Source organism: Mesoplodon mirus (assembly GCF_964341445.2).
Source record: "Mesoplodon mirus genome assembly, chromosome: 3".
In the NCBI taxonomy this organism is placed as follows: Eukaryota; Metazoa; Chordata; class Mammalia; order Artiodactyla; family Ziphiidae; genus Mesoplodon; species Mesoplodon mirus.
Genome location: NC_138978.1, coordinates 36228855 through 36254443, shown reverse-complemented (window position 1 = coordinate 36254443; position 25589 = coordinate 36228855). Strand labels below are relative to the sequence as shown.

At 50.0% G+C, this 25589-nt stretch overlaps 1 protein-coding gene across 8 annotated transcripts in view; it reads left to right on the top strand.

Annotated features, from left to right (window-relative positions):
• Positions 1–21496, top strand: part of RIMS3 (regulating synaptic membrane exocytosis 3) — a 40487-nt gene extending 18991 nt beyond the window's left edge. For 2 of the 8 annotated variants that reach the window (XM_082613966.1, XM_082613968.1), the window contains 7 exons: positions 1993–2159; positions 2526–2773; positions 8131–8272; positions 11765–11877; positions 14410–14511; positions 14849–14988; positions 15704–21496. In XM_082613966.1, coding sequence (XP_082470092.1) covers positions 2557–2773; positions 8131–8272; positions 11765–11877; positions 14410–14511; positions 14849–14988; positions 15704–15916 — 927 coding nt within the window. In that variant the 5' untranslated portion in view covers positions 1993–2159; positions 2526–2556 and the 3' untranslated portion in view covers positions 15917–21496. Of the gene's footprint in view, positions 1–1989; positions 2160–2525; positions 2774–8130; positions 8273–11764; positions 11878–14409; positions 14512–14848; positions 14989–15703 lie in introns of all 8 variants that reach the window. The other 6 variants (XM_082613970.1, XM_082613971.1, XM_082613969.1 and 3 more) reach the window with 5 other exon arrangements.
• Positions 21497–25589: the final 4093 nt, after the last annotated feature.

The window sequence follows — 25589 nt, the reverse complement described above, 5'->3', positions numbered from 1 at the left end:
GGGGGCGGAGCCTGCCTGCAGCTGTCTCTCCTGTACTCTGTCTGAGCCTAGGACTTTCAGCCAAGTTGTAGAGGGCGACAGCAAGAGATCCCACCTCTGCACTAAACAGAGCCACGGGCGCCTGCTGCCCTGCTCCCCAGAGTGACTTCCAGCACCCTCTGTCCTCTTCCCTAGCACTCGTTGGAACCGCCATTAAATATTTAATTGCATAACTAGTTATTCACTGTCTGTCTCTCCTGGACTGGAGGCTCTGGGAGGGCAGGACGAAGTTGGCCTGGCTCACTACTGTATCAATGGCACTCAGCAGAGGCCTTGGAATTTTCGGGGTTTAAATTTTTTTTAACATTTTTCCCTCAATTTTATACTCAGAGAAAAAAAAGTTTTTTTTTTTTTTTCGGCCACACCATGCAGCTTGCAGGATCTTAGTTCCCCAACCAGGGATCAAACCCGTGCCCCCTGCAGTGGAAGCGTGGAGTCCTAACCACTGGACCGCCAGTAAATTCCCCAAAAAGTATCTTTCTAAAGTATATTATTAAGTAAAATGATGACCTTTAGCATAAATATAATACTTAAAACTTGGGATCACGTGTGGTGATCATTTTGTAATGTATAGAACTATCAAATCACTATCTTGTGTACCTGGATCTAACATAGTGTTGTAGGTCACTTATACTTTAATTTTTAAAAATGAATAGATAAAAATTTTTAAATTGCCTTGATTATTTTAGGACATCAACTTGCCAGTTTCTACAAGAAGGCCAGTTAGAATATTGATTGGGATTGTGCTGAATCTATAGATTAATTTAGGAATAACTGACATTTTATTTTTGGAATAGTTTTTTTAATTGAAGGATACTTGATGTACAGCATTATATAGGTGTACAGTATAGTAATTCACAATTTTTAAAGGTAATACTCCATTTATAGTTACTATAAAATATTGGCTATATTCCCTTTAGGTATTTGTTGAATTCAGCATTAGAGAGAAAATTTGTCTACTTTGGAAAAGAATTTGGCAATATATTCCAAGAATCAGAAAAATGTTTATGCTCTCAGTATTAGATAAGATGCTTTTGGATGTAACAGAGAACCCTGAGTCAAACTGGCTTAGGCAATGGAAAACACATTGTCTCACATAGCAGGAAGGCCAGAGAAGGCAGGCTTCAGGTTGGCCTGAGGTCCTTTCTGTCTCTGTGCCATGCCACCCTCAGCAGCACTGGCTTCATCCTAGGGTGGGCTCTCTCTCGGGAGAGAGGTCTTAAGGGAGGAAGGGAAAAGACAGACAGACAGAGGGAGAAGCACCCACCTCTCTTGTAAGCCTGGAATCCAAATCTTCCCCTTAAGTCAGATTGGGCCAACTTAGTCATATGCCCACCCTTGGACCAGTAAGAGTTACCAAGGTGAACGCCACTCACTGATTGTTTTAAACAAATCAGGATCTGCCTCTAAAACAAGGGATGAGGTGGACAAAACCAGAGCTCTGTCAGGAAGCAGGAAGTGAAAAGCTACCAGTGGCGTTCACACTCGCTAGCCCAGTCACCTCATTTCCAGGAGTTGATCCTAAGGAAATAAGCAGATAAAAATCAGTGTACAAAGATCTTTATTGCAGTGTTGTTTAAAAGACAGGAGAGAAGGTGGGGCGGGGGAAGAGAGAGAGAGAGAGAGAGAGAGAGAAGAAAGTTGGACTTGATCTAAGCAGTAACCATATTGAAATATTTAAGTCAATTACAGTGCCTCCATACAATGGAACATACTGGTGGTATTTAAACATTTCTACAAAGTGTTAATAACATTGGGAAGTCTTCTGATATAACGTTAAATGAAAAATAGCAGTATATAAAATTGTATTGGCAGTATGAGTTCAGTTATTTTTTGAAATGTGTGAAAAAGAGACTGGGAGGAAATCGGCTAAGATGCCTGTAGTGGCTGCCTCCCAGTAAGGGTGATTTTCCCTGCTTCTTTACACTTTTCTGTCCCACCCGCTTCAAGCAGGAGGACCCCTTCCACAGTCTGCCCAGGCTGGAGCCAGTTTTGTTCTGCCTGTTCTCATTTTTGGCTGTGAAAACAACAGTCACGCTTACTGAATATTTACTCCGTGCCTGATACCGTTCCAGGCACTTTCACCTGCGCTAATTTAATCCTTACAACAGTCCTACGAGGTAAGTGCTTTCATTTCTCATTTTGCTGAGGTGTTCACTGAAACCCCAAGATGTTCGGTCGTGAGGTCACACAGCTAGTGGGTAGAGGCCTTTGGAATTCAAGAGTGGGTCACATAACTGCACAGCCTCCGCCTTCACCGCCAAACCAGGTCACTTGTCAGGGCAGCCACATGCTAATGAGAATAGTCCCGTTCATCGAGCCAGATTCTGGGCACACCCTTTACATTGACTTGTTCATTTAATCCCCACAACCTCAGAGAGGCTGAGCGCCTTGCCCGAGTTCACACAGCTAGGAAGGGGTGGGGCGGCGGTAGAGGGGCCCAGGGTCTGACGTGGGACCCCTTTGTCTCTCCCGCTGCCCCACAGGGTTGCCTGAGGCCCTGCCGTCCCGTGGATCATGTTTAACGGGGAGCCAGTTCCGGCCTCAGCTGCGGCCTCCAGGAACGTGGTGCGGAGCTCCAGCATCAGCGGCGAAATCTGCGGACCCCAGCAGGCTGGGGACAGGACCGGGACCACCACCGCCAAGAAGCGGCGCAGCAGCCTCGGGGCCAAGATGGTGGCCATCGTGGGCCTGACCCAGTGGAGCAGGGGCACACTCCAGCTCCCCCAGGCTGGTGAGGGGTGTGGGGCCCCCCGCGCCGGGGCGGGGCCCCTCACAGTGACCGGGCACCCAGGGGCGGTTCTCGCGGGTGGGCACTCCCACCCCCACAAATCCTTATGTCGCATTTACCACCTTACCAGGTGCTGCTCTGGGTCTAGTCCGTGTCATACTCACTGACTCCTTCTGTAACTCTATGTGGAAGGTATTGGAGCACAGAGAAGGGAAGTAAGATGCCCCAAACTATACAGCTAGTAGGTGGTGGAGTCTGGGTTCAAACCCCAGCATTGGGCTCCCGAGTTCATGCTCCGAACCTTGGTACTCTGCTGCCTCTGCACAGACTTACACACTTATCAGCAGCTATTCATTAGGCAGCCATCATGTTCCTGGCACTGTGCTGAGTGACACCACAGCTTCACAGAAACATCCATGAGATTCAGTCTCACCTGTAATCTTCGAGTTTCCTAAGTACAGGTAGCTGCACACATGTGTTACAAAGCCACGAGAGAGACACACACATACAAAGACACATGCCTTGCATAATCACATAAATAGCATGCTCAATTAGCATGCTCACATAAATAGCATGCTCAGGAAACCTACCCTTAGGCACATGCACACTCAGTGGCCTGTGGTCATAGAAACACGTCACATGTGTGTATGCATATACCTCACAGAGCCACATTCACACACTACCTTCACAGCTACCTCCTGATAAATACAGCATACTTTCTCAGACACCTGGTTATAGAATCCTACTTATGCTCAGCCTGGTGGGTGACCCAACTTGTCACACACAGTCACACCTGGAGCTCATGTCACAGGGGAGCCAGCTCCCCCCCACCAAGACCTCCTCACTTGTGGCATCAGCCCAGACACCAGCTGGTTTTGTTTTAAAACCTCTTGCTGCTTATTTTGCTCAGAGTAACAACTTCCCTAAGAAACCTTCAAATAGGCAGCTGGATGGGGGTGTGGTGAGGGGGTGGGGCACTGGAGGATCCGGGGAGAATGCCCATCAAGACTCCCAGCTGGGTCTGGGGCTGGGGGACTTCTCCAGGCCTCAAGATAGATTTTTACAAAGCCCTCCACAGGAGCATGTGGGATGGTCTTTTCCAGCCATCAAGCTGCAATATGGTTTCTGGCTCAGAGAAATGCCAGACGGGGAGGGGGCTTGAGATTATGAGTGCCCCAGGATGAGCATGGCCCCTGTGAATATGCTTGACACTAGGGAGTCAGGAAGATGGGGATCTAGGAATCCAGGAGTTGGGCTGGGACAGGACCAATGGGGTGGCATTAAGATTAGGGGACTAAGATTAGGAGGACCCCCAGGAGTCTGGCTTCAGGAAACCCAGCCCTACTGATCTCTGGCTGAATTGGCTGATTCAGCTTCAGACCCAAAGGTCTCTTCATGCCAAAATGATTTGGAGGGACGGTCTTCCAAGGCCAGGACAGGTGCCTGAGTCACTGTGAGACATACCAGTGATCTGCCTGGGACTGTCCACCTACCTAGGCTCCACAGTCAGCAGGCAGGGATTGGAGCAGACACCAGGATGACCTCCAGCCTTGAGGGGAAATGAACGATGATGGGGCTTCCAGATCACTTGTCTCTGCGGTATGCAAGGGCATGGCTGGATGCCTGGGGAGCCAGGGGAATTGCCTGCCACCCTTCTAACCAAAGGCCTCTCTGAATCATCCAGTTGTCAAATGTCAGAGCAGGAAGGAGCCCTGGGGATCTGGAGATCTTCTGGTCTGATGTACTCATTTTATTGATGAGGCATCTGAGCCTGGAGACTAGAAGGCACTTTTTTGGAGAAAGACTTCAAATTGGCCTTCAGAGATACACCCTGTCATGTACTAGCTGGGCAACTTGGGCAAGTTACTTCACCTCTCTGAGCCCGCTTCCTCATTTGTAGAATAAGGACAATAATATATGCCTTGCTGTGTTGTCCAGGGGATTGAATGAGATAGGATGTGTAAAGGTACCCAGCCTCTTGCCTGGCATGTACTAGACACTTGGTAAATTGTTGGTGTTATTATTACCCATGGTCACACGGTAGGGCCAAAAAAGTGACTAAAAGCAAAAAGTGACTTCTCTGGCCTCCACAGCTCTGCCCCTTGCTTGTAGAATACTCCTCTCCTCTTCATAGTTACTTGTCCCCATTTTGTTCTCCCAGGCCTTGAGGTTGCCAGTGTCCCAGCTTAAAGCGCCATCCTGGGTCTGGCCTCAGAGGGAGGTATGGGGCCGATCACTGTGTGCATTGGCCCCGGAAACTCTGTTCTGGGATAAGATCCTAGTAGGGTGACCCTGCTGCCCCTGGTGGGATGGCTCAGTTCCCTGCAGGGCGGGGCTGTGTGAAGTGGGGAGGGACTCCTCTCCAGGACCCAGTTTCCTGGGCTATGAGTCTGCCCTTCCCAGGTCCTCCATACTGCTCATTGGCTTGAGCCCCACCCATCCTATCCTCTTTGTTTCAAAGCCTGTTCTATTGCGCCAGCCTCCCCTCTAGTTCCCCTGCCTTCTGCCTGCCCCTTCCATTTTATTCCTTATGTTGCCCTAGAATGGCCTTCCAAAAACTCATCCTGAAACTTTAGAGGACTAGTCCTGGCTCTAACTCCTCATGGGACCTTGGTAGAGTCACTTTCCCACTGGGCCTCAGTTTCCTCTTCTGTAAAATGGAACTTAAAAGACTGTCTCCCAGCTTCCTTCTAGATTTAACATTCTTTAAGTTGTGGGAGCAGAGAGGAAGGTGGGGTCAGATCTTTGGGCTCCCAGGACACAGGTGGGTTCTGGCCTGGCCTTAGGCTGGGTCTACACAGGGCCATCCTGGGCTGTCCTTGCCTTTGCCCAAATGGAGCTTTTCAGTACCAAGGACAGTGGCTCTCCCCTCCTAGTCTCTGGGCCCTGGACCGGGGTGGGGCAAGGGCTCAGGATCATTGCAGGAGATCCCATGGGGAGTGCTGCTGGAGGCTGTGTTTTCCTCTCCCTTGTTCATGGTGGGACAGATGGGATGGTCCCTGGAGTCTTTTGGTCTCCAAGGGCCACAGAATTATTGCAAGCAACTTGGTCCAGTTCTCTAGGGAGAGAGGCTACATGAAGTTACTCCCCAGATCGACAGGGTTCAGAGACTGGATAGGTATGAAACCAATAGAGGAATTTCCTCTGAGTTTGCAAGACCTTCCTCCTCACCCAGAGACATGGAACTTAATCTCTGCTGAATCACATCTCAAAACAATGTGGAATTGGTGGAGGGGAGTGAAAAGTAGCATATCAGTGAACTGGGAGTCAGTGGGCCTAGGGTCTAGCCCCAGCTCTATGGGTGCTTGGACTTTAGGTTCCCCATCTGTGAAATGGCATTTCAGGATTCTGTAACTTCCCTACCCAGGGGCTCACAGTAGGTTGGGCAGATCAAAGAAGGTAAATTTTCTCCCAAGTGGGTCAAAGCTTTCCTAAGCTCTAGAAGACGGGGGATTGGGGTCACGAGGTGGTGAGGCTCTGACTTCAGCTCAGGGTGTATGTTGGTGGGGTTTGAGGAGAAGGAGGGTGAAGTGTGGCCCCCACAGGCCCTTTTATCTTCTAATCGGATTAGAGGGGATGTGGCAGTTAGGAGCAAGGGACAGGGCAAGTCCACCCACCCACAATTATTGCCCAGCCCTCTGTGTGTGGTGGGTCATACGCCATTTGTGGGTTTGTGTCTATGTGTGTGATTGAGTGGATGGGTTCAGCTCCTGGTGTTATTATGGTGTGAAGGTCACGTGTGTGGCAGGCTGTGTCATGTGTACGTATGACTAAGACTTGGTAAGACCATTTGTGGCTGTGTGACTGTTATATGAACATACACATGACCTTGTATGTGAGATCACTGTATAAACATATGTGATTGTTGGCACTCGTGTGTGTCTGCTTACGCCTGTGCAAAAGAAATATGCATGAGCTAATAAGACTCTGTGTGTGTGTGTGGGGGGTGTAATAGAGACAGACACGTTGATGGTCTCACTGATTGCTGGGTAGTAGCTGTTCCAATATCCCAGAAGCTGGGGTGGTTCCAGAGGAGACATTCCTCCTTACAGCACCCCACTCCCAGTCCCCCCATCCCGTCTTCTCAGCCTTTCCTCTCCCGATGGGGCTTCCTGAAAGATAAGTAGGGCAAAGCAGGAGGAATAAAGGCCCCCTTCTCCCAGGCTGGGGTCTCGAACATCCCCTCCCAACCCACCGTTGGGTGTTAGTGGGAGAGTGATTTTCCAAGGTAACCAGCTCCCCCTTCCCCGCTGCTTTAGAGGCTGTGCTGCCTGCCTCACCCTGGCCTCTCCCCATCCCTGTAAGCAGCTCCACTCTTAATTTGCCTGGACCTCTAACCAGTGACAGCAAAAGGCTCCTTTGGTATAGTCCCTATCTGAGCATCACTTCCCTCCCCATCAAGCTCCTCAGGCAGCCAAGTGTCAGGAGGGGAAGTCCCTGAAAACCCACAACCCATCTTCTGTCCGCCCCCCCGCCAGGCAGAGAGAGTGTCTAAAGGGACCACACTGCAATGCTGAGGCGGTTGCCATGGAAACCCAGGCAGGATGGTGCGCTGCTAGGAGAGGCAAAGTGCCCCATGTTCCATGCAAGGCTGAAGGGGGGATCTAGGGGTACAGGACCCCCCGAACAGGAGCTACAGAGACACTGGGGGTGAGCTCTCACCACACAGCTTCTGAGGTTCTTCTGCAGACCTCTCCCTCAAAGCCAAAGTCAGTTCAGGTCAGCCTAGGAGTCTCTCTCTCAGTCTTATTTTTCTAGTGGCTTCTCCACCTCTCCACACACATCCCCTTCCACATTCAGACCCACCTTGAGAATGGGTGTTAGTTTGCCAGTAGTCAGGATTCACATGGGTTTGTTTGTCTTTTATAGGACCTGTGAAGGTATCACAGAGGTGGGTTGTGATGTCTGGGAGTGACAGGGCTCGGGAGAGTACCTGGAAGAGGAAAAGCAAATCTGGAAATTCCAGAGAAGGCAAACTTTCCAGAAGAAAAAACTTAACCCTCTGGGGCAAGGGCTGAAATTGAGTGGCAAGGTGTGGGTCGGGAGCCTGGCAGGAAGGAGACCGAGGGTGGAGGGCTGCAGGGCTGAGCGCTGCCTGCTGACTCCCCACCCGTAGCCCCACCATCTCCACTCTGCCTCCAGCCATCCTTCTAGTCTGCTTTGTCTGCGTCACTGCCCTGAGCAGGGCCAGGGGTCAGGCTGCAGACTGGCTCTAGAGGTCATCTCAGCAGTGGCCCTGCCTCCAGTCAGAGCCCTGCCTATCCTGCCCCCTCCCAAGAGGATGACTTTAGCAGTGATCTCGGAGAAGCCTCCTCAGTGATCTGACCTGTTCCTTCTCTGTGCTTCGGGGGGTGTCACAGAAGGGGCCACCAAGAAACTGCGCAGCAACATCCGGCGGAGCACGGAGACAGGTGTTGCCGTGGAGATGCGGAGTCGGGTCCCTCGCCAGGGCAGCCGGGAGTCCACGGACGGGAGCACCAACAGCAATAGCTCCGATGGCACGTGCGTTCAGCCCACCCCCACCGTGTACCCACCCTCCACCTGGGCCCTCTGGTCACAGGCACGGGGCTGAAAAATCTGCTTGGGTTTCCAGCCCCGTTATCTTGAGTTCCTCTGTATCCCCGCTTCCCTCTGTCCCCCTCCCCTGGACACCTGCTGCCTGGGCCCCAGTCTTCCTATTGCTCTGGGCCTATGTTTCCCATCAGAATACCCCAGTGGCCCAGGAGCAGTTCATCCCATCGGTATGTTTCATGCCTCCCACCTCCCAAGACCTCCATACCATCCTGCTCCAGAGGAAAGGGTTGGAAAGGAAAATGGGATCCTAAAATCTTTTAAATCTGAAACAGTTGTTACAGCTCAGCTGAATGGAGTTCTCACAGGTGGACTTGCTTGGAGCTTAGGGCAGGAGTTTGGACTAGATCACTGTTTTTCAAACTGGATGATGACTCACAGGCAGGAAGTAAAATCTGTTTAGTGGGTCAAAACCAGCATTAGAAAAGAAAACAGGAAATTCAAATGTATCCTATGGAGAAAGGAAAAATTACCTTGTGAACTTTTCAATACATAGATAGATAGAGAGATGCACATAGGCCTATGACGTTAAATGTATTTCTTACATATGTATATGGGTTGCAGTCAAAAATTGGAAAGTCTCTGGGTTAGATATTCCCTTGGATCTCTTCTAAATCTATGAAATGATGGTTATATGATTAAGATTTTTTGAATCAGATTCGTCAAGGCCCAATGATTTCAGGATTCTGTGGCTCTATTATTTAAATTCTATGATCTACTATGCCTGCTTCTATGAATGTGAGTAGCTGCTAGGATTTACCGTATGCAGAATGGCACTTCAGATCAGTGCCTCTTACTCTGGGATCTACCAGCCACTATCAGGCCAAAAACAGTGTCTCATTTAATACAACAACCCTGAGGGATGTTGATACTACCATTATTTCCATTTTACAAGTGGAGAAACTGAGGCACAGGAAGAGGGTATGGTACCTTTCCAAGGTCACAGCTATACTGAGGCACAGGAAGAGGGTATGGTACCTTTCCAAGGTCACAGCTATTAAGTGGTGGTGGAGTTAGGATTTGAATTAAGGACATTTGACCCTAAAATCTTTTTTCACAATCTCCACACTCTCTATACTAAGCTCATGAAATTCTGTGACCTCAAGAGTCTACGTTTCTTTTTGTTATAGTTGTTATCCTTTCTCTCTCTCTCTCTCTCTCTCTCTCTTTTTTTTTTTTTTTTTGTGGTACACGGGCCTCTCACTGTTGTGGCTTCTCCCGTTGTGGAGCACAGGCTCCAGACGCGCAGGCTCAGCGGCTATGGCACATGGGCTTAGCTGCTCCGCGGCATGTGGAATCTTCCCGGACCGGGGCACGAACCCGTGTCCCCTGCATCGGCAGGTGGACTCTTAACCACTGCGCCAGCAGGGAAGCCCTCTCTCTCTTTTTTTAATTGAAGTATAGTTGATTTACAATATTATGTTAGTTTCAGGTGTACCGGAAAGTGATTCGGTTATACGTATATATATGTGTATATATATATATTCTTTTTTGATTCTTTTCTATTAGAGTTTATTACAAGATATTGAATGTAGTTTCCTGTGCTATACAGTAGGTCCTTGTTGTTTATTTTTTAATATAGTAATATATATCTATTAATCCCATATTCCCAATTTATCCCTCCTTCCCTCTCCTTTGGTAACCATAAATTTGTTTTCTATGTCTGTGAGTCTGTTTCTGTTTTGTAAATAAGTTTATTTGTACTATTTTTTAGATTTCACATATAAGTGATATCATATGATATTTGTCTTTCTCTGTCTGACTTACTTCACTTAGTATGATAATCTCTAGGTCCATCCATGTTGCTGCAAATGGCATTATTTCGTTCTTTTTTATGGCTGAGTAATATTCCATCACATTCATATATATATATATATGTCACATCTATATATATATGTGATATATATATCTATCTCACATCTTCTTTATCCATTCATCTATTGATAGACACTTAGTTTGCTTCCATATCTTGGCTATTCATTTAACCTTTTCAGATCCCATTATCCTAAAAATGTGATATTAGGCTATTGCTGACTGTGACCAGTAAAAATGGATGGGCCTTGAAGCCCCTTCCTGGGGTGTGAAGGCTGAGCCTGGTAGAGGAGAGACACACGTCCTTTCCAATAAGTGTATGTAGCCTGTCTCCCCTTCCTGCCTGTCTCTGGCCAAGGGGGACTCAGGCCAAATGGTCCAACAGGGGATTGATTCTGGGACAACGTTTTCTCTCTCTAGGCAGGAGCCTGGGCTATTCTAGGAGATCTTAGAACTTTCTTTGGTCCATTGTAGCCTCTGGGCAGTTCTGGGCCAGCCCTCCCTCACCTGTGCTTTCTCTGCTGGCCTCCCCAGAACATCTAGGCTTGAGGACATGCAAAAGTAGCACATTTCCCGTGATGGTCACACCAACAGCCACAGTAACTACTGCTGATTGTTTCCTGTTTGTCTGGAACTGCTCCTGCACCATCTGCCCTAATCCTCACCATCACCCTTTATGAGTTGGGTTTCATCTCTGTTTTTTTTGTGTGTGTGTGGTACACGGGCCTCTCACTGTTGTGGCCTCTCCCGTTGCGGAGCACAGGCTCCGGACGCGCAGGCTCAGTGGCCATGGCTCACAGGCCCAGCCGCTCCACGGCATGTGGGATCCTCCTGGATCGGGGCACGAACCCGTGTCCCCTGCATCGGCATGCGGACTCTCAACCACTGCACCACCAGGGAAGCCCCCTCATCTCTGTTTTGTAGGCAAGACAAGCCTCTTAGCGTTTGGAGCCTCTGTTGCCTCATCTGTAAAACTAGATAATAGCTCCTGCCACCCACAGTGGTGGTGAGGGTTGGATGATACAGTGGAGCATTTAGTGCGCTGTTGGCATCTGGCCACATTTCAATCACTGTCAGTTTTTTCTGTTAACTATTTCCAGGCTCCCCACAGCCATGGGCCACCCACCATCACTTGTCATTAATCTCAAACCTGTAATTGTGTTATTCTGGTCTCAGTTGCTGTTTTGGATACCACCTCACGCTGTTGACTTGGATTTCAAACTTATAGTCAACTAAAACTCAGTTCTTAGAACTTGTTCCAGGCATTGAAATTTCTGGCCTTTGTCTCTGGTTCTTGGCATTAACACCCCCTGGTGAGGACGCAAGTGTCCAGCAAGCCCTGCCTTTTCAGGGTCGCCTTAGAAATTCTGGCGCTTGAGGATTAAATACCATGATTATGTATGTTTATTAGTCTCTTTTCTCAAGTGGCATCAAAGTATTTTTCTTTAATGTGCAGAGATGAACAGTTCTGTTTGATCCCAGCCATAGTAGTACACTCGCACGTTATAGAGGGGAGGTTGAAGCACAGAGGGAGTGCCCAGTGCCCCAGGGGCAGAACCACTGTGTCCCGCCATCCAGATGCCCTCAAGCACCTCATGCCTCCTTCTCCAGGTTCATATTCCCCACCACCCGGCTTGGAGGTGAAAGCCAGTTCAGCGATTTCCTGGATGGCCTGGGACCAGCCCAGATTGTTGGGCGACAGACGCTGGCAACACCACCAATGGGTGAGTCTTCTCAAGGGCAGGGTGAGTGGGGCAACGGCAGCCACGCAGCAGAAAGGGTGAGCTCAGCGGGGGCCCTGCGTGATGCGAGGCAAGCAGCAGAAAGGAGTCCTCACTCAGGCTTTTGTGCCAGTGAGGAGGAGTCAGTATGCACACTCCTCAATCCCTCCCGCAGCAGAGAGGAAAGGGGTTCCAGCCTTTCTCCGCCAGCCGCCCTGCAGCAGCTTTTCCAGCACATTCCCTCCCTCGCATCACCACACACTCACCCTCTCTCTCACCGCCTACTGTGTGCCCAACTGTGCTAAGTGCCAGGCATAAAATGGTGAAAGAAAATCATCATGACATTGACATCCATGGAGTCTGCTCCATCACTGATTATCTGTGGGACCTTGGCCAAGTCACATCCCTTCTTTGAGCCTCAGTTTCCTCATCTGTAAGATGGGAATAATAATGCCTGCCATAGTTCTGCGATCTAAAGACAATGTATTGAGTCCCTATTTGATGCTTCGCATGAAATATTTCATTTACGCCTTAGGAACTGTGTCTTATTTGACTTGTTACTTCTAACAGTGCCTGGCACCTAGGAGACTTTTAGTAATTTTCTCATCCTTCTTCTCTGCAGCTAGGAAGTACTCCCTACAGTCTATTCTTGGTCCTTTTAGCTGCAGTTCTGGCTCCCTCCCTCTCTCTCTCCCTTAGATCCTGGCTGTGTTGGCTTCAAGCAGCAACTCCCAGGCTAGCTTCCCCAGCGATGCCTCCTCACCTCCACCCTTCCTTCCCCATCAGTCTGATCTGAGCAGTGTCTGACCCAGACATCTGCACTCAGCCCTCACATAGACAGTGTCTAACCTTTGACCTCACAGCAAATGAGGAAGTAGAGCGCAGACAGTGCCCTGCTGTGAGCCATGCAGTGGAACTGGCATTCCATTCCAGGACTCCTCCCACTGCACTGCCCTGTCTTCCTCTAAACTGCTCACACAGGAGCCTTTGTCTGCTGGAAGAGGGGTCCACAGGGACCCTCAGAGGGTGAATGTCAACTTCCCAGCCCTTGCTTTCAGACTTTTTTTTTTTTAAAAACATGTTTATTTATTTATTTTTGGCTGTATTGGGTATTCGTTGCTGTGCACGGGCTTTCTTCATTGTGGTACGCAGGCTCCTCGTTGTGGTGGCTTCTCTTGTTGCAGAGCACAGGCTCTAGGCACACGGGCTTCAGTAGTTGCAGCACACAGGCTCAGTAGTTGTGTCTCTTGGGCTCGAGCACAGACCCCATAGTTGTGGCACACGGGCTTAGTTGCTCCACGGCATGTGGGATCTTCCCAGACCAGGGCTCGAACCTGTGTCCCCTGCATTGGCAGGCGGATTCTTAACCACTGCGCTACCAGGGAAGTCTGCTTTCAGGCTTTCAAGGGCTCGGATAGTCTGCTTTGGGCCAAGGGCTGGGAGGCAGTGAGAGGAACCAGCCGCTTCCACAAGGCTTAATACGCCATCACAGCCTAGAACACTTGTGTGTGGTGCCCCCTGGTGTCCTAAACTGGGAAGGACAGGTTTGCCTTCGCTCACCTTGTTAGGGATGTTACAGTGAGACGTGGAGATTAATTCCTGAGACCTCCCCCTCCCTATTCCCCATGGGGAGGTCAGGAATAGCTAGAGGGAGAGGGATGAATTCCAGGATGTCTCCTGAAAGTCATAAATCTCCATCTTCCAAAGTGTGCAAATACAAACAGTTGCATGACGGCTCAGAGAATCTAAAACGGGTGGCTAAACCCAAAGTCTGGCCCATTTTAGTTTTTCTGCATCAGGCTTATGATTCTGCACCCCTTTGAAGGACGTCCCAAGTGACTAGTGCAGAATTGCAAATTCTGCTAACCTGTGTCAAACAAAGCCAAGAGTTCTAGAAGTCAGACGACTGATATGACTCCACACACACAACTTGCCCCAGCTGGAAATCCATTTTGTGGGGCACAGAGAGAAGTTCTCACTCTGTGCTCCCGGGACACCTGCTGCCTTCCCGCCATCCTTTATCAAGGGTACGAGCAGGCCCTCATTTCCAGGACATGCCTCGTGTCCTGGGCAGGCTTGTGTCTCAGCGTCTCTCCAAACTGATATCCTTTAAATATTTGTTTGATGTTTATTTAGGGGGGTGGCTGATGACCACTGTGTAGAAGGTGAAGAAGAGCCACTGAGCCCACAGCCTTCCCTCTGTCTTCCTGATACAGGAAGCTCGGTCCCCAAACTTGCTATTCTGCTCAGTGAAGCAGAACCCCCCTCCACCGCCCATAACCAGGCTTACATTTGTTGTTCCCCAAACAGGCCCCTTGAGGGTCATGCCCCCATCCCACCGTAAGGGCCCTATCAAAGCATTTCTCAGCTGCTTTAAAGTGGTCTCCCGAGAGCAGCTCCGGCACATACAGTTTGGTCCATCTTGTGCCCTTTCCAGTGCTGGAACATCCTCTGCAGGCTGGCATGCTGCACGGTGGCTGGCCGGCCTGCCCCTTGCTCTGGCTCTACCTGAACTGTCCCTCTTCTCCCTTGCAGGGGATGTGCACATTACCATCCTGGACCGGAGCGGCCAGCTGGAGGTGGAAGTGATTGAGGCTCGGGGCCTGACCCCCAAACCAGGCTCCAAGTCCCTCCCAGGTGAAGCAGAGCAGCTGGGAGAGGGATTTTGGACATGAGGTCCTGCCAGGGAGGGATATACAGCTGAGTTCCGGGTCTAGAGAGTCCCAGCTCCCCACTGGCCTAACCAGTATTCTCAACACTGGAGTCACGGATTGCCTGGAAGGCCAGTGAGTGGGGGGAGGGGGAGGGGAGGATGGAGGAGTAGGTGTTGAGCCCATCTCTCCACCTGCTGTCCGCTGGTCAGCTCATGCAGCTCACCCTGCTCCCCTCCAGGATCACTTGGAGGTTAGGGGATGGACAGGCCACAGCAGTCTCCCCTGGACACCTCCCCATCATGCTCTCTTCCATCCCTCAGCCACCTATATCAAGGTTTACCTACTTGAGAACGGGGCCTGCTTGGCCAAGAAGAAGACAAAGGTGGCCAAGAAGACCTGTGATCCCCTGTACCAGCAGGCTCTGCTCTTTGACGAGGGGCCCCAGGGCAAGGTGCTGCAGGTGAGTGTCATGGGGCCAGTGGGGCGGGGCAACTCTCAAAGACTGTAATTTAAAATTTGTCTTATTTATGATTTATCTTGTGCCAGACGCATTAAATATGCTTTACCCATTTTTTGTTACAACCCGGTGAAGGCGTTTTTCTCCCTGTTGATTCATAAGGACACCGAGGTTCAGGGGAATAACTCGAGTGCCCCCAGGCTGCACAGCTGGTAGGTAGAAGCAGGGTTTGACCACTGTCTTCTTCCACCTGGTGCTAATGTTGATTGTCCCACTGTGATCCAGCAGCAGAATGGGAGCTGTGACCCAGGTCCTGGACTCTCAGTCTGCTCCCCCCTCAGGAAGGTTGTCATCTGGGATGCTGGGAAGCTCTGGAAGTCAGACCCAGGTTCTAATCCCAGCTATACCACCAATTACTATGTATCTTTGGGTTAGTTAATTAACCTCTCTGAGATACATTTCCTTTTTGTGGAAATAATAATACATAGCACCTCTACCTAGATGGTTGTAACAATTGAGATAACGTATATAGAGTCTGTAGGGTCGAGCCTGGCACATCTTAAGTGCTCAGGAAGTTGCTGCCCAAAGTCAGTGTGAGTTCTGCCTCTCTCTGTCCCATCTGTGCCCTGGCAAAACTTCTACGTGGTTCCTGGACCCACTGCCCAGCCCTGGAGTTGGAGATGTGGCTCAGCTCCTCTCTCTTCCTCCCCACTGGCAGGTGATCGTCTGGGGAGACTATGGCCGCATGGACCACAAGTGCTTCATGGGCATGGCCCAGATCATGCTGGACGAGCTGGACCTGAGTGCCGCGGTCACCGGCTGGTACAAACTCTTCCCCACCTCCTCAGTGGCAGACTCTACGCTCGGCTCCCTCACCAGGCGCCTGTCCCAGTCCTCCCTGGAGAGCGCCACCAGCCCCTCAGGCTCCTAAGGGCCTCAGGAAGAGGCCTGGATGCAGTGTGGGAAGGGGTGCTACCACCCCCCGTCTCCTCCCCTGTACATAGTCTTCACGTCTTTTTGGACCCCTTGCCTTGCTGCATGCCTGTTGGCTACTGGGCCTGTCCCAGCTGGCAGTGGAGACTCTAGTATGTGTGCGTGTGTGTTTGTGTGTGTGTCTGTATGTGACCATGTTAGATCTGTTCATTTGTCTGGGTGTATTTGGTCTTAGTGACTATATGGGCTGAAATCCATGTCTCTCTGTGTCTCGTTGTAAAGAAACCCAAAGGAGAGTTGCGTGGACAGGACTCCACTTGAGTCCAGGGGTGGAAGTGGGAGACGCAGCCACTGGTCCATCCCACCTGGTCCTAGGCTCCGGGCAGAGCCTGCGTGTCCCCGCCTGTGCCTGTTCTTGGTGGTCCCTGCTTAGTTTTCTGTCTTGTTCTTTGTTCCACCTCTGCCTCGCCCAGCGCCTCTGCTCTTTTTTGAGGAATGTAGCGTCCACGGCAGCTGGCCACACCGAGGCCCCTCTGGGAATCCTGACACCCCTCCTCTTCACTGGGCACTCCGGCTGCTCTTCCCACCGAATGCATCCACAGCATGTAGCATCTCACCTAGCGCCCTGGCCAGGGCTCTGGGAGGCAGACGATGCCGGGGAGCTGAGGGCTTAAAGACCGCTTTCCCCCTCGGGCTGGCGCCACCTCCTTCCTACAAGTGAGATTGAAGGAGCTGTCAGTTCCCAGGGTTGCAGGCCAGGTACCTTGGAGGAAAGTGCCGGTACCTCCCTTAGAATTGTTCACCTCCTGTTTTCCTCCAAGCCTCCTCACTTGCGACATGCCAAAGGAGCTCTCCCAGTGGACCCCAGGTGGTGTGGAGTGGACGGTCTTGACATGCAAGAGGTTGGCCTCATGGGGATGTTACCTGCCAAAGTGGGCAGCCCCTGGTGGCACCTGTGTCCATCCCAGGCCCTGAGGGTGGCCCTGTGCCCCGCTGGGCTCGTCCTGGAGGGGCCTGGCTTGTTGAGGATGTGCCCAGGGTAGGGCTGCTGGCAGGAATGAGGAGGGCTGGGGCTGACTTGCTCTGAGAATCCTGTCCGACCTTTGGGGATTAGCTGCATGAAGTTGATTATTGGGGGCTCTTTTTTTTTTTTTCTCTTTTCCAGACCAGGGTCCATGTCTGGGAGCTCAGATTCACTGAGGCTTCAGCCTCCTGGCTCCACGGACAGCTTGGCTGTAGACTCTAGACCATCACAGTCACCAGCTCTGTTTAAGCAATACTCACCCCTCTCGGCCTTCCTGCCCCCTGCCCCCTGCCGCTGCCCTCTGGAGGGTAGCCTGGCCTGCTCTAGACACCGCGCCTGCCTCTGCTTTCTTTCCACCCTTGTCTGGTTGGAGCTTCCCAAAGCCACTCAAACCCTGACCTGATTGGACAGCTGGGCCCTGGGGGTGGGCACCAGGGCCTGGACTGGACCTTGTGAGATGTCTGCTGGGAATCCTGAAGTCTGGCTCAGGAGTGCCCAGATCTGTCTCTCTCCTTCCTCAGGTCTAGCATGAAAGGCAAGAGGTTGCCCAGGAGGTGGACACAGCAGCCCTTGGGTTCAGGTCTGGTGGGGTGGAAAGAGGCAGGAGGAGGGGTCAAGGTCTGGGACAGGCTCGCGCTCTGCCTTTTGCCCAGGTATCACCCCTGAGAGCTGCACTGACTCTAACCCGCGTACGTGGGGATCCGTGGAGAGCTGCTTGGACTCCATCCATAAGCGAAGCCAGACGGGCCTGGAGGTGGATTCTGAGGCAGGCAGGTGGAGACAGAGGCTGAGACAGAGCCATCCCCACCGAGGGGTCCTTTCTGGCAGGACCCACATTAGACTGAAGCCAGGGCCTGGCCACCTCCCTCCCGTGAAAACCAGGGGGAGAAGCCAGGTCCCCACTGGTCCTGCCCACAGACAAAAAGTGGGTGAGGACAGTAAGGACAAGATAAGCTCGTGGGCTCCTGACTCCTGCTGGAGGCTCCATTCCTGTATTATCATGGCGGGAACGCTTGTGTGTGTGGAGAGAGAGACAGCTAGGCTGAGTTTTCTCTTTCTGCAGAGAGTCTCTCCTAGGGTCAGACTGGGTAACGCATGCATCTCTCATGTTTCTAAAATAAGGCAAAGGCCTCTGTGCTCTTAGATCCTAGGGTGGGGAGTGGGGGTGGGAACTCGCTTGCAAAAGCGTGTTTCTGTGTCCTGTGGGTGATGCAGAGCAGCCACCCTCAGAATGGTTGGAAATCCTTGACGCCTTTGGGGTGGTGGGAATGATTAGTGACCCATAGGATAGCGTAGACGTTTGCTGATGTGGCACCGAGCGGTGACCCGCAGACCATGCGGTTACCCCCAGGGAATGGGGGTATCAGTGAGGGGTGTCACCTTCATTCCTCTAGAGGCACAGGAAGACAGAAGGAGCCACCAGCAGAGGCGGCTGCCGGCCCCTTGCCTCTTAGGAAGGTTGGCTGGCACACGGAAAGTTCTAGCCAGAGGTGGGGCCTGACATGTCGGTGACTTGGGCTGACCTGCCTACAACCCCCAGCTGCCAAAACTGCCCAAGAGTTGGGCTACTCCACTGTTCCACCTCGATAATGGGAAGTCATTCCCCACACAAATTGATGTTGGGGAATTATTTTTAACCCTTTGTACCAAATTAAGTTACTACTCCCCACCTGGATTTTTCTCCCATGAGGGTAAAAGTCAAGTGAGGCTCCGTGTATGGGTGGTGGTGAGTGGCTGGATTCAAGGGTCTGTCTCTCAGCGTCCTGGATGCAGGGGCTTGTTTGAAAAGCTGTTCTGGAGCTAGCCTGTCCCAGGAGAGGGGGGAGCACACGTGTGACTGCTGGCCTTCCCTGGAGGGGGCAGCATCTGTCCCTTGAAGAAGGCGTGGCAGGGAGGGAAGGAACATGATCCCCTCAGACACTGTTAGATGCAGTGTCCTGACTCCACATGCCCTCTCCTTACCCCAGGGGACCCTGGGGCTGATGACAGGTGGAGGGGGGGCTCTTTGTCATTCCATCTTCCTCTGCTCAGGCAGGATTCGTGGAAGATGTGGCAGAGACAGCAGTGGTCCTGCAGCGATGCTGGGCTAAGGGCAGGAACCATGACAGATGATTCAGAACATCTGTCTTCACGTTTCTGCCCCGTTCAATCTGTCCCACTTCCTTCATAGACTCCTTCCCTAAAGGGAAGTCTGTGATGGGCCTTTGGTATGAATCAGGCTCCAGCAAATGGGGCCAAGTCTTGGTTCTTCCCTGAAGAATCATATCCCCTTTGTCAAGCCGTCTCCTAAACTACTCCCCACCCAGTCTCTCCCCCCACCCAGCAGTCCTAGGAAAGGAGCCCTCAGGAGGCTCTCAGTATACAACAAGCCCAGGCACTGCCAGCATTTCAGGGGGCCGAGAGAGAGGGTTCCCCTCTAGCTCACCACTCGTGGGATCACTGGTTCTCCCAGGGGCCTGACCCCCACCAGGGCAAGCATGCCTGCCAGCCTTGAGGAGAGCAGAAGCCTCCCACCCCTTTCAAAGACACTAGAGCCCTCCAAGGGTACTTTTTTGGAAATGAAATGTAGCACAACCTTAGACTGCGTTAACCAGGAGCCCTGGCACGCAACCAGGGTTCTTGCTCCACACCCTGCTGTCCAGGAGATGCCGTGCTCCTCCCCCGCCAGGGCTCCAGAGCTCCTGATACCTCCGATTCCCCATCTTCTTCAGCCCAGAAAGCATCAGGGCTTCAGGAAAGCTGCTCTTCCGCTTCTTTGATTGCTTCCTGCACTGTGCGAAGCCCGTGCAAGCAATTGCTGTCTTTGCTTGATGGTGGAGACAGGTGGCCTGTCCTTCAGGGCCAGGAGGTGGTCCAGCAGGCTTTCTGCAGTGGCTGCAAGGAGAGGGAAAAGAAGAGGCCTGCTGCCCTGCCGACTGCTCCCTTTCTCTTCCTCTCCCCCGGAGTTTTCTTCTCCAATATCCTGACACAGAAAGAGGTTCTTTAAAATGCTGCTTCCTATACTGGATTACCGTTCACTGAATGATCAGGAAGGAGGTAGGAATGTAGACTCATCCCCTGCCTTCTCCCTCAAGTCTGCTTTTCACTCAGGTCAGAAGAAATTGGGCCAAAACAAAACAATCATGACTGAAGGGCAGGGGAACCCCGCCCGATCCAGTGAGGCCTGATGGGGGGCTGGATCAGCCTAGTCTGGCTGGGAAAGGGTCATTTTGAAAGAGTGCCTGAGCATCTCAGAGCGACTGTCAGTGATGCCAAAGAGAGCAACTTGGCCTCCTCGGGCACCAGCTCTGCCAGCTGAGCCGCACACGTGCAGCTCAGGTGTCAGCATGCCCGACGGTGGGACCTTGTTCTCTGACAAAGGGCTTAATCTTTCCATGTAGCAAAGCAACTTCCCCTCCCCCAAACCCTGAGCTCAGGCTTTTGTGGGCCCAGCAAGGCTGTGCCTGTGAAGGAAACTTGCATTCTCGCAGAGGCCCAGACCGGCTTGGGGAGGATGCTCGTCAAAAAGCATGAGTGTTACTGCTCTGGGAAAACCTTCCCAGGCTCTGATTGGAAACTTGGCCAGTAAGGACAGGAGCCTTCGCCCTCCCTGGGAGCTCACACTGATGCCAGGAAGGGTCCTTGGGACTGGGTTCCAGAGAGCTTGGCAAAGATAAATGGGTCCTGGGAATTCCAAAGGCAACAGAGCATCCGCCCCAATGGTCAGTGGCCTGGACAGCTGGCTACGGAGAATCAAAGGCTATTATATACAGAGAAGACTTGTGCAAGACTTGTGCAAGACTCCTCACTTTTCTGGGCCTCAGCTTCCTCATGTGCAAAACCAGAGCATTTGCTAGTTACTCCATGGTTCCCTCCAGGTTTTAAGTCTAATCTGGAGTTGATGAGGGTCGTGAGCCTGGTGCACCTGGCACCTGGTTCCACAGGCTGGTTCCTTCCAGACCCGGGTGCCCAAGCTGGGTACAGGTCCTCACCCGTCCATGCCCAGATGCTGCTTCCGACAAGAACTCTGGGAATCCTAACAGACTCTTCTTCTTCCACCTCTTCCTGGTTTGTTGTTGTTTTCTTATGTAATGAGATAATTAAGGGTTGTCTACAATGGACTTTTTCCAAGGTGCTGATGTGATGTCACAACCTCAGATGCATCCTGCGTAGGTCAGTATCCCCACCAGCAGATGAGGCTGGGTTGGTCCTCATTTCTGCTTCTAGAGTGAGAAAATGGGAGAATTTTAAAGGGGGATGCTCTCTGATGGGAGGAGAGAGGGAACTTATTTCCCTTCAAAGTATTTTGCTTCTTGAAACAAAAAATTACTCTTCTCCAGAATGTCTTTTACCAGACACCATCTCATCAGGCAGAGTGGCTGCTGCTTTCTTAGGAAAAGTTGGCCTGATTATTCCATCCACTCCTTTAGAATGTAAATTCATAGGAGGCAAGAACCCCTTTTTTAGAATTTCTAAATGCATCCTGCAAAGAGAGCAGATAGGGACTGAGAAGCACACTGTTTAGATAAGAAGCAATTAGCCTTTTATATCTGTGCTCTATACATTTTCTATGTGCAGCATCTTTCCAAGCTCGTTGTGGCTCCCAGGTGGCAGGTGGATGGACGGGGAGGACTGTCGGCTGTTTCTTACAACACTCTTGCCAATTCCCTTGAGGAGAAAATTCTTCACATGGCTTCTGCATGTACAGTATTTGGGCAGCAAAAAAATGATTAAAGTCCGTTTGAAAATGGTTTCATGTGTTGCTTTCTGAAGACGGTTCTTAATTCTAGGAGAGAGAAAACAGGGTTCCAGGTGACTAAACAAGGAGGAAGAAGATGCCTTGTCTGAGAGGCAGAGAGAAGTACATTTCAGCAAAAGGCTGACCTGGGCTTCTGACTCCTGTTTGGGAAATCTGTTGCCACAATGATGTCATTGGGCCATGGAATCTGACTGTTCCAGGCAGCTTCCTGGCTCTGTCTCCCAGGATCCCTGCTTACAAGCCCTCAAAGCCTTCTATTCCCACAGATTCCACAGAGGATGCCCAGAGCCAAATAGAGGGAAAGATAAGATGGAGCTAAGGCCAGTGCTTTTGACCCACTGCTGCTTTCTGAGCTCTTGGGTCCAGTAGCTCTTCTCAGGCATGTGGCTGGGGCACTCTTGCTTATTTCAGCCACACCTGATACAAGCAGTAAACATAGCTGTTGACCTCCAGAGCTGTGACACCTGGAACACCCCTTCCTCTCCCTCAAGGAGGGACACAGCCACTTCTGGGCAGTGCCATTGTCCTCCTAGGACTGGGTCTGGGAGTACAGAAGATGGACAAAGTATAGTAATGTCATAGCACATGCTTGCCGGGGGGAGGGCTGACATCTGCCATCCCAAGAGCCCTTCAGAGTGACCTCCACTGCTATGGCTCTGGCCCTTGGCCTTGCAGTTCCAGTGGGCACCACCTCTAGATGTAAGGCCCATGAGACCTATATATAAGCGCTGATGCTCCCCAGGGTTCTGTCTTTTACTTCTTTCCCACTTCTGCTCTCTGAGAATCTCATGCACTCTCATGAATTTAAGAACTTCTGTGCTTCTAGCCAGTAAAATTTTCAAAAAAAGAAAAAAAAGACAAGAGGGACAGACAACAAAAACTGAGATCCAGAGAAATTCTTCAAACAGAAGGAATATTGTACATATCTCATAGGGTTTTGGGGGGATTCAAGTGAGGTAATATGTTTAAAGTGCTCAGAACGTGCCTGGCACATAGCATTTACTATGTTTGCTATTATAAAGGAAATGATGGAAAGGCTGAGATGTAAGAAAGAAATGTGAGCAAAGAAATAAGATTAGTAAATATTAATATATACATTATAAAACTATAATAATGCTTACTTTTTAAAATTAAAAAATATACTAAAATATTGGAGAATAGAAGCACATAAATTGGTCCTTGGAACGTTCTTGGAGGCTAAAGACATTGAATAACTTCAATCTTAAGTAAAATCTAAAATCTAGAGTAAATACTAAGAAAATAGAAACAGAACCAAGTAGATTCAAAAATCCTAAATACAAACTATAAAGTCCAATAGTGTACTAAAAAATGATACATCATGATCAACTGGTGTTAATCCCAGAATACAGGGGTGGTTCATTGAAAAATTCACTGTAATTCACCACATCAATAGACTAAAGGAGAAAAATAATTATCCTAATGCAGAAAAAGCATTTTATAAGGTTTAATCCTATTTGTAATAAAACTACTGGCAAATAGAAGGTAACTTTCTTGATTCGATAAGAGACATATACCAAAAAACCTATAGTAAATATTATGTTAATGAAAACACTTAACATATTTTAAGATCAATGCAAGGAGACAATGATGTTTCTTGGACCTGTCAGAGAACTGATGTTGCAAGGCAAACTGCTACCTTGAAATCTGGAAAGACAAGCACATACAGAGAATTAGAGCTAGTATATGCTTACCAGGAGAACCCACTGGAGCCCAGAACTGATGGAACACTTAAATGTTAATATTAACTAATTGCTGGAGACTGTGGACTAGTTTGAGGATGACAAACAACTGGAGGCTGGGAAGGGTCCATATTTTTATGGACTTTTTCTCTAGGCACCTACAGTAAAGACCTGAGAAAAGATCTAGTGGTTTTATCAGGGGGAGGGGAAAAGTTCTGAAAAACATCCAGAGCCTCCTCCACGACAAAAGCCTACTCTCCAGGGAAAACACTTAACCGGAGCCCACCCTACCCTGGAGAAGGGCATTTTCCCCATTCTAGGGCCCTCTAGATTTCCTGTCTCACCTAAGGGGAGAAGAAAAGCTAAGAAACACTTGCGAAAAAAATCACAACACCGGGAAATAGACCCATTAAAAGAATGAGGTGCAATCATATTATAGAATGCTTCCTCTGCCCCACACTTATCCCCATACAAACAGGGACCTAGTGGCTTACAGTTGAAATAGCTGTAAGACACAGCCTCTGAGAGAAGCCCCAGACACAGCCTCTTAGGGAAGCCCCAAATCAAGAGGTGGAAATAAAGGGGCTTCCCTGGTGGCACAGTGGTTAAGAATCTGCCTATCAATGCCGGGGACATGGGCTCGAGCCCTGATCCGGGAAGATCCCGCATGCCGTGGAGCAACTAATCTCGTGCACCAAAACTACTGAGCCTGCGCTCTAGAGCCTGTGAGCCACAACTACTGAGCCCGGGCACCTAGAGCCCATGCTCCGCAACAAGAGAAGCCACCGCAATGAGAAGCCCACGCACCGCAACAAAGAGTAGCCCCGGGGCTTCCCTGGTGGCGCAGTGGTTGAGAGTCCACCTGCCGATGCAGGGGACACGGGCTCATGCCCCGATACGGGAAGATCCCACATGCGGGATCTTCACGGCTAAGCCCGTGAGCCATGGCCGCTGAGCCTGCACATCCGGAGCCTGTGCTCCGCAATGGGAGAGGCCACAACAGTGAGAGGCCCGCGTACAGGAAAAAAAAAAAAAAAAAAAGAAGAGTAGCCCCTGCTTGCTGCAACTAGAGAAAACCCGCGTGTGGCAACAGAGACCCAATGCAGCCAAAAATAAATAAAATAAAAATAAATAAATTTATTAAAAAAAAAGAAGGGAGATAAAAATAAGGTCACCAGAGGAATTTGAAATCTATGACACATATAGTTACACTAAATACAGCCCAGCTCCTAGCCAGACTAACATAAAATCACACATTAAGGCCTATGTACTTTGGTTCCTGTTACCAATATCCTGTTACCCAATACATGATGTCCAGCTTTCAACAAAATACTAGACATACTAAAGGCAAGGAAAAAACCCAGCCTGAAAAGAAAACGCTGCAGAACCAGAATCAGATATTATACACAATGGGGAGTTATCAGGCAGAGAATTTAAAATAGCTATGGTTAATAGCTATTGTTAATATATTAAGGGAACTAATGAAAAAGACAACATGCAAGAACAGGTGAGTAATGCAAGCATAGAGAGGAAACCTCTATAAACAAAAGACATGGTAAAAATAAAAATAAACTAGCAGAAATGAAGAACTCCCTTGATAGTCTCATCATTAAATGGGACGTGGTCAAGGAAAGAACTAGTGAGGTTGAAGATAAGGCAATAGAAACTTCCCATACTGGGAAAAAAAAAAAAAGTGAAAATAACAGACTGGAACATCCAAGAACTACTGGGGATTTCTAAAAAGTGTACCATGTACATATTGGGAATACCAGAAGGAGAAAAAGTGGAGCAGAAATATTTGAAATTTGTAATGGCCAAGAATTTTCCAAAATTAGTGACACCAAACCATAGATCTAGGAAGCTCAGAGAACATCAATTAAGATAAATACCAGGGGCCTCCCTGGTGGCGCAGTGGTTGAGAGTCCGCCTGCCGATGCAGGGGATACGGGTTCGTGCCCCGGTCTGGGAGGATCCCATATGCCGCGGAGCGGCTGGGCCCGTGAGCCATGGCCGCTAAGCCTGCGCGTCCGGAGCCTGTGCTCCGCAACGGGAGAGGCCACAACAGTGAGAGGCCCGCGTACTGCAAAAAAAAAAAAAAAAAAAGATAAATACCAATAAGCTTATACCTAGGCATATCATATTTAGGGGAAAGAAAGATCAATACAAGGAGGCCCATTATCATTATTACCATTTAAAATAGTTCTAGGAA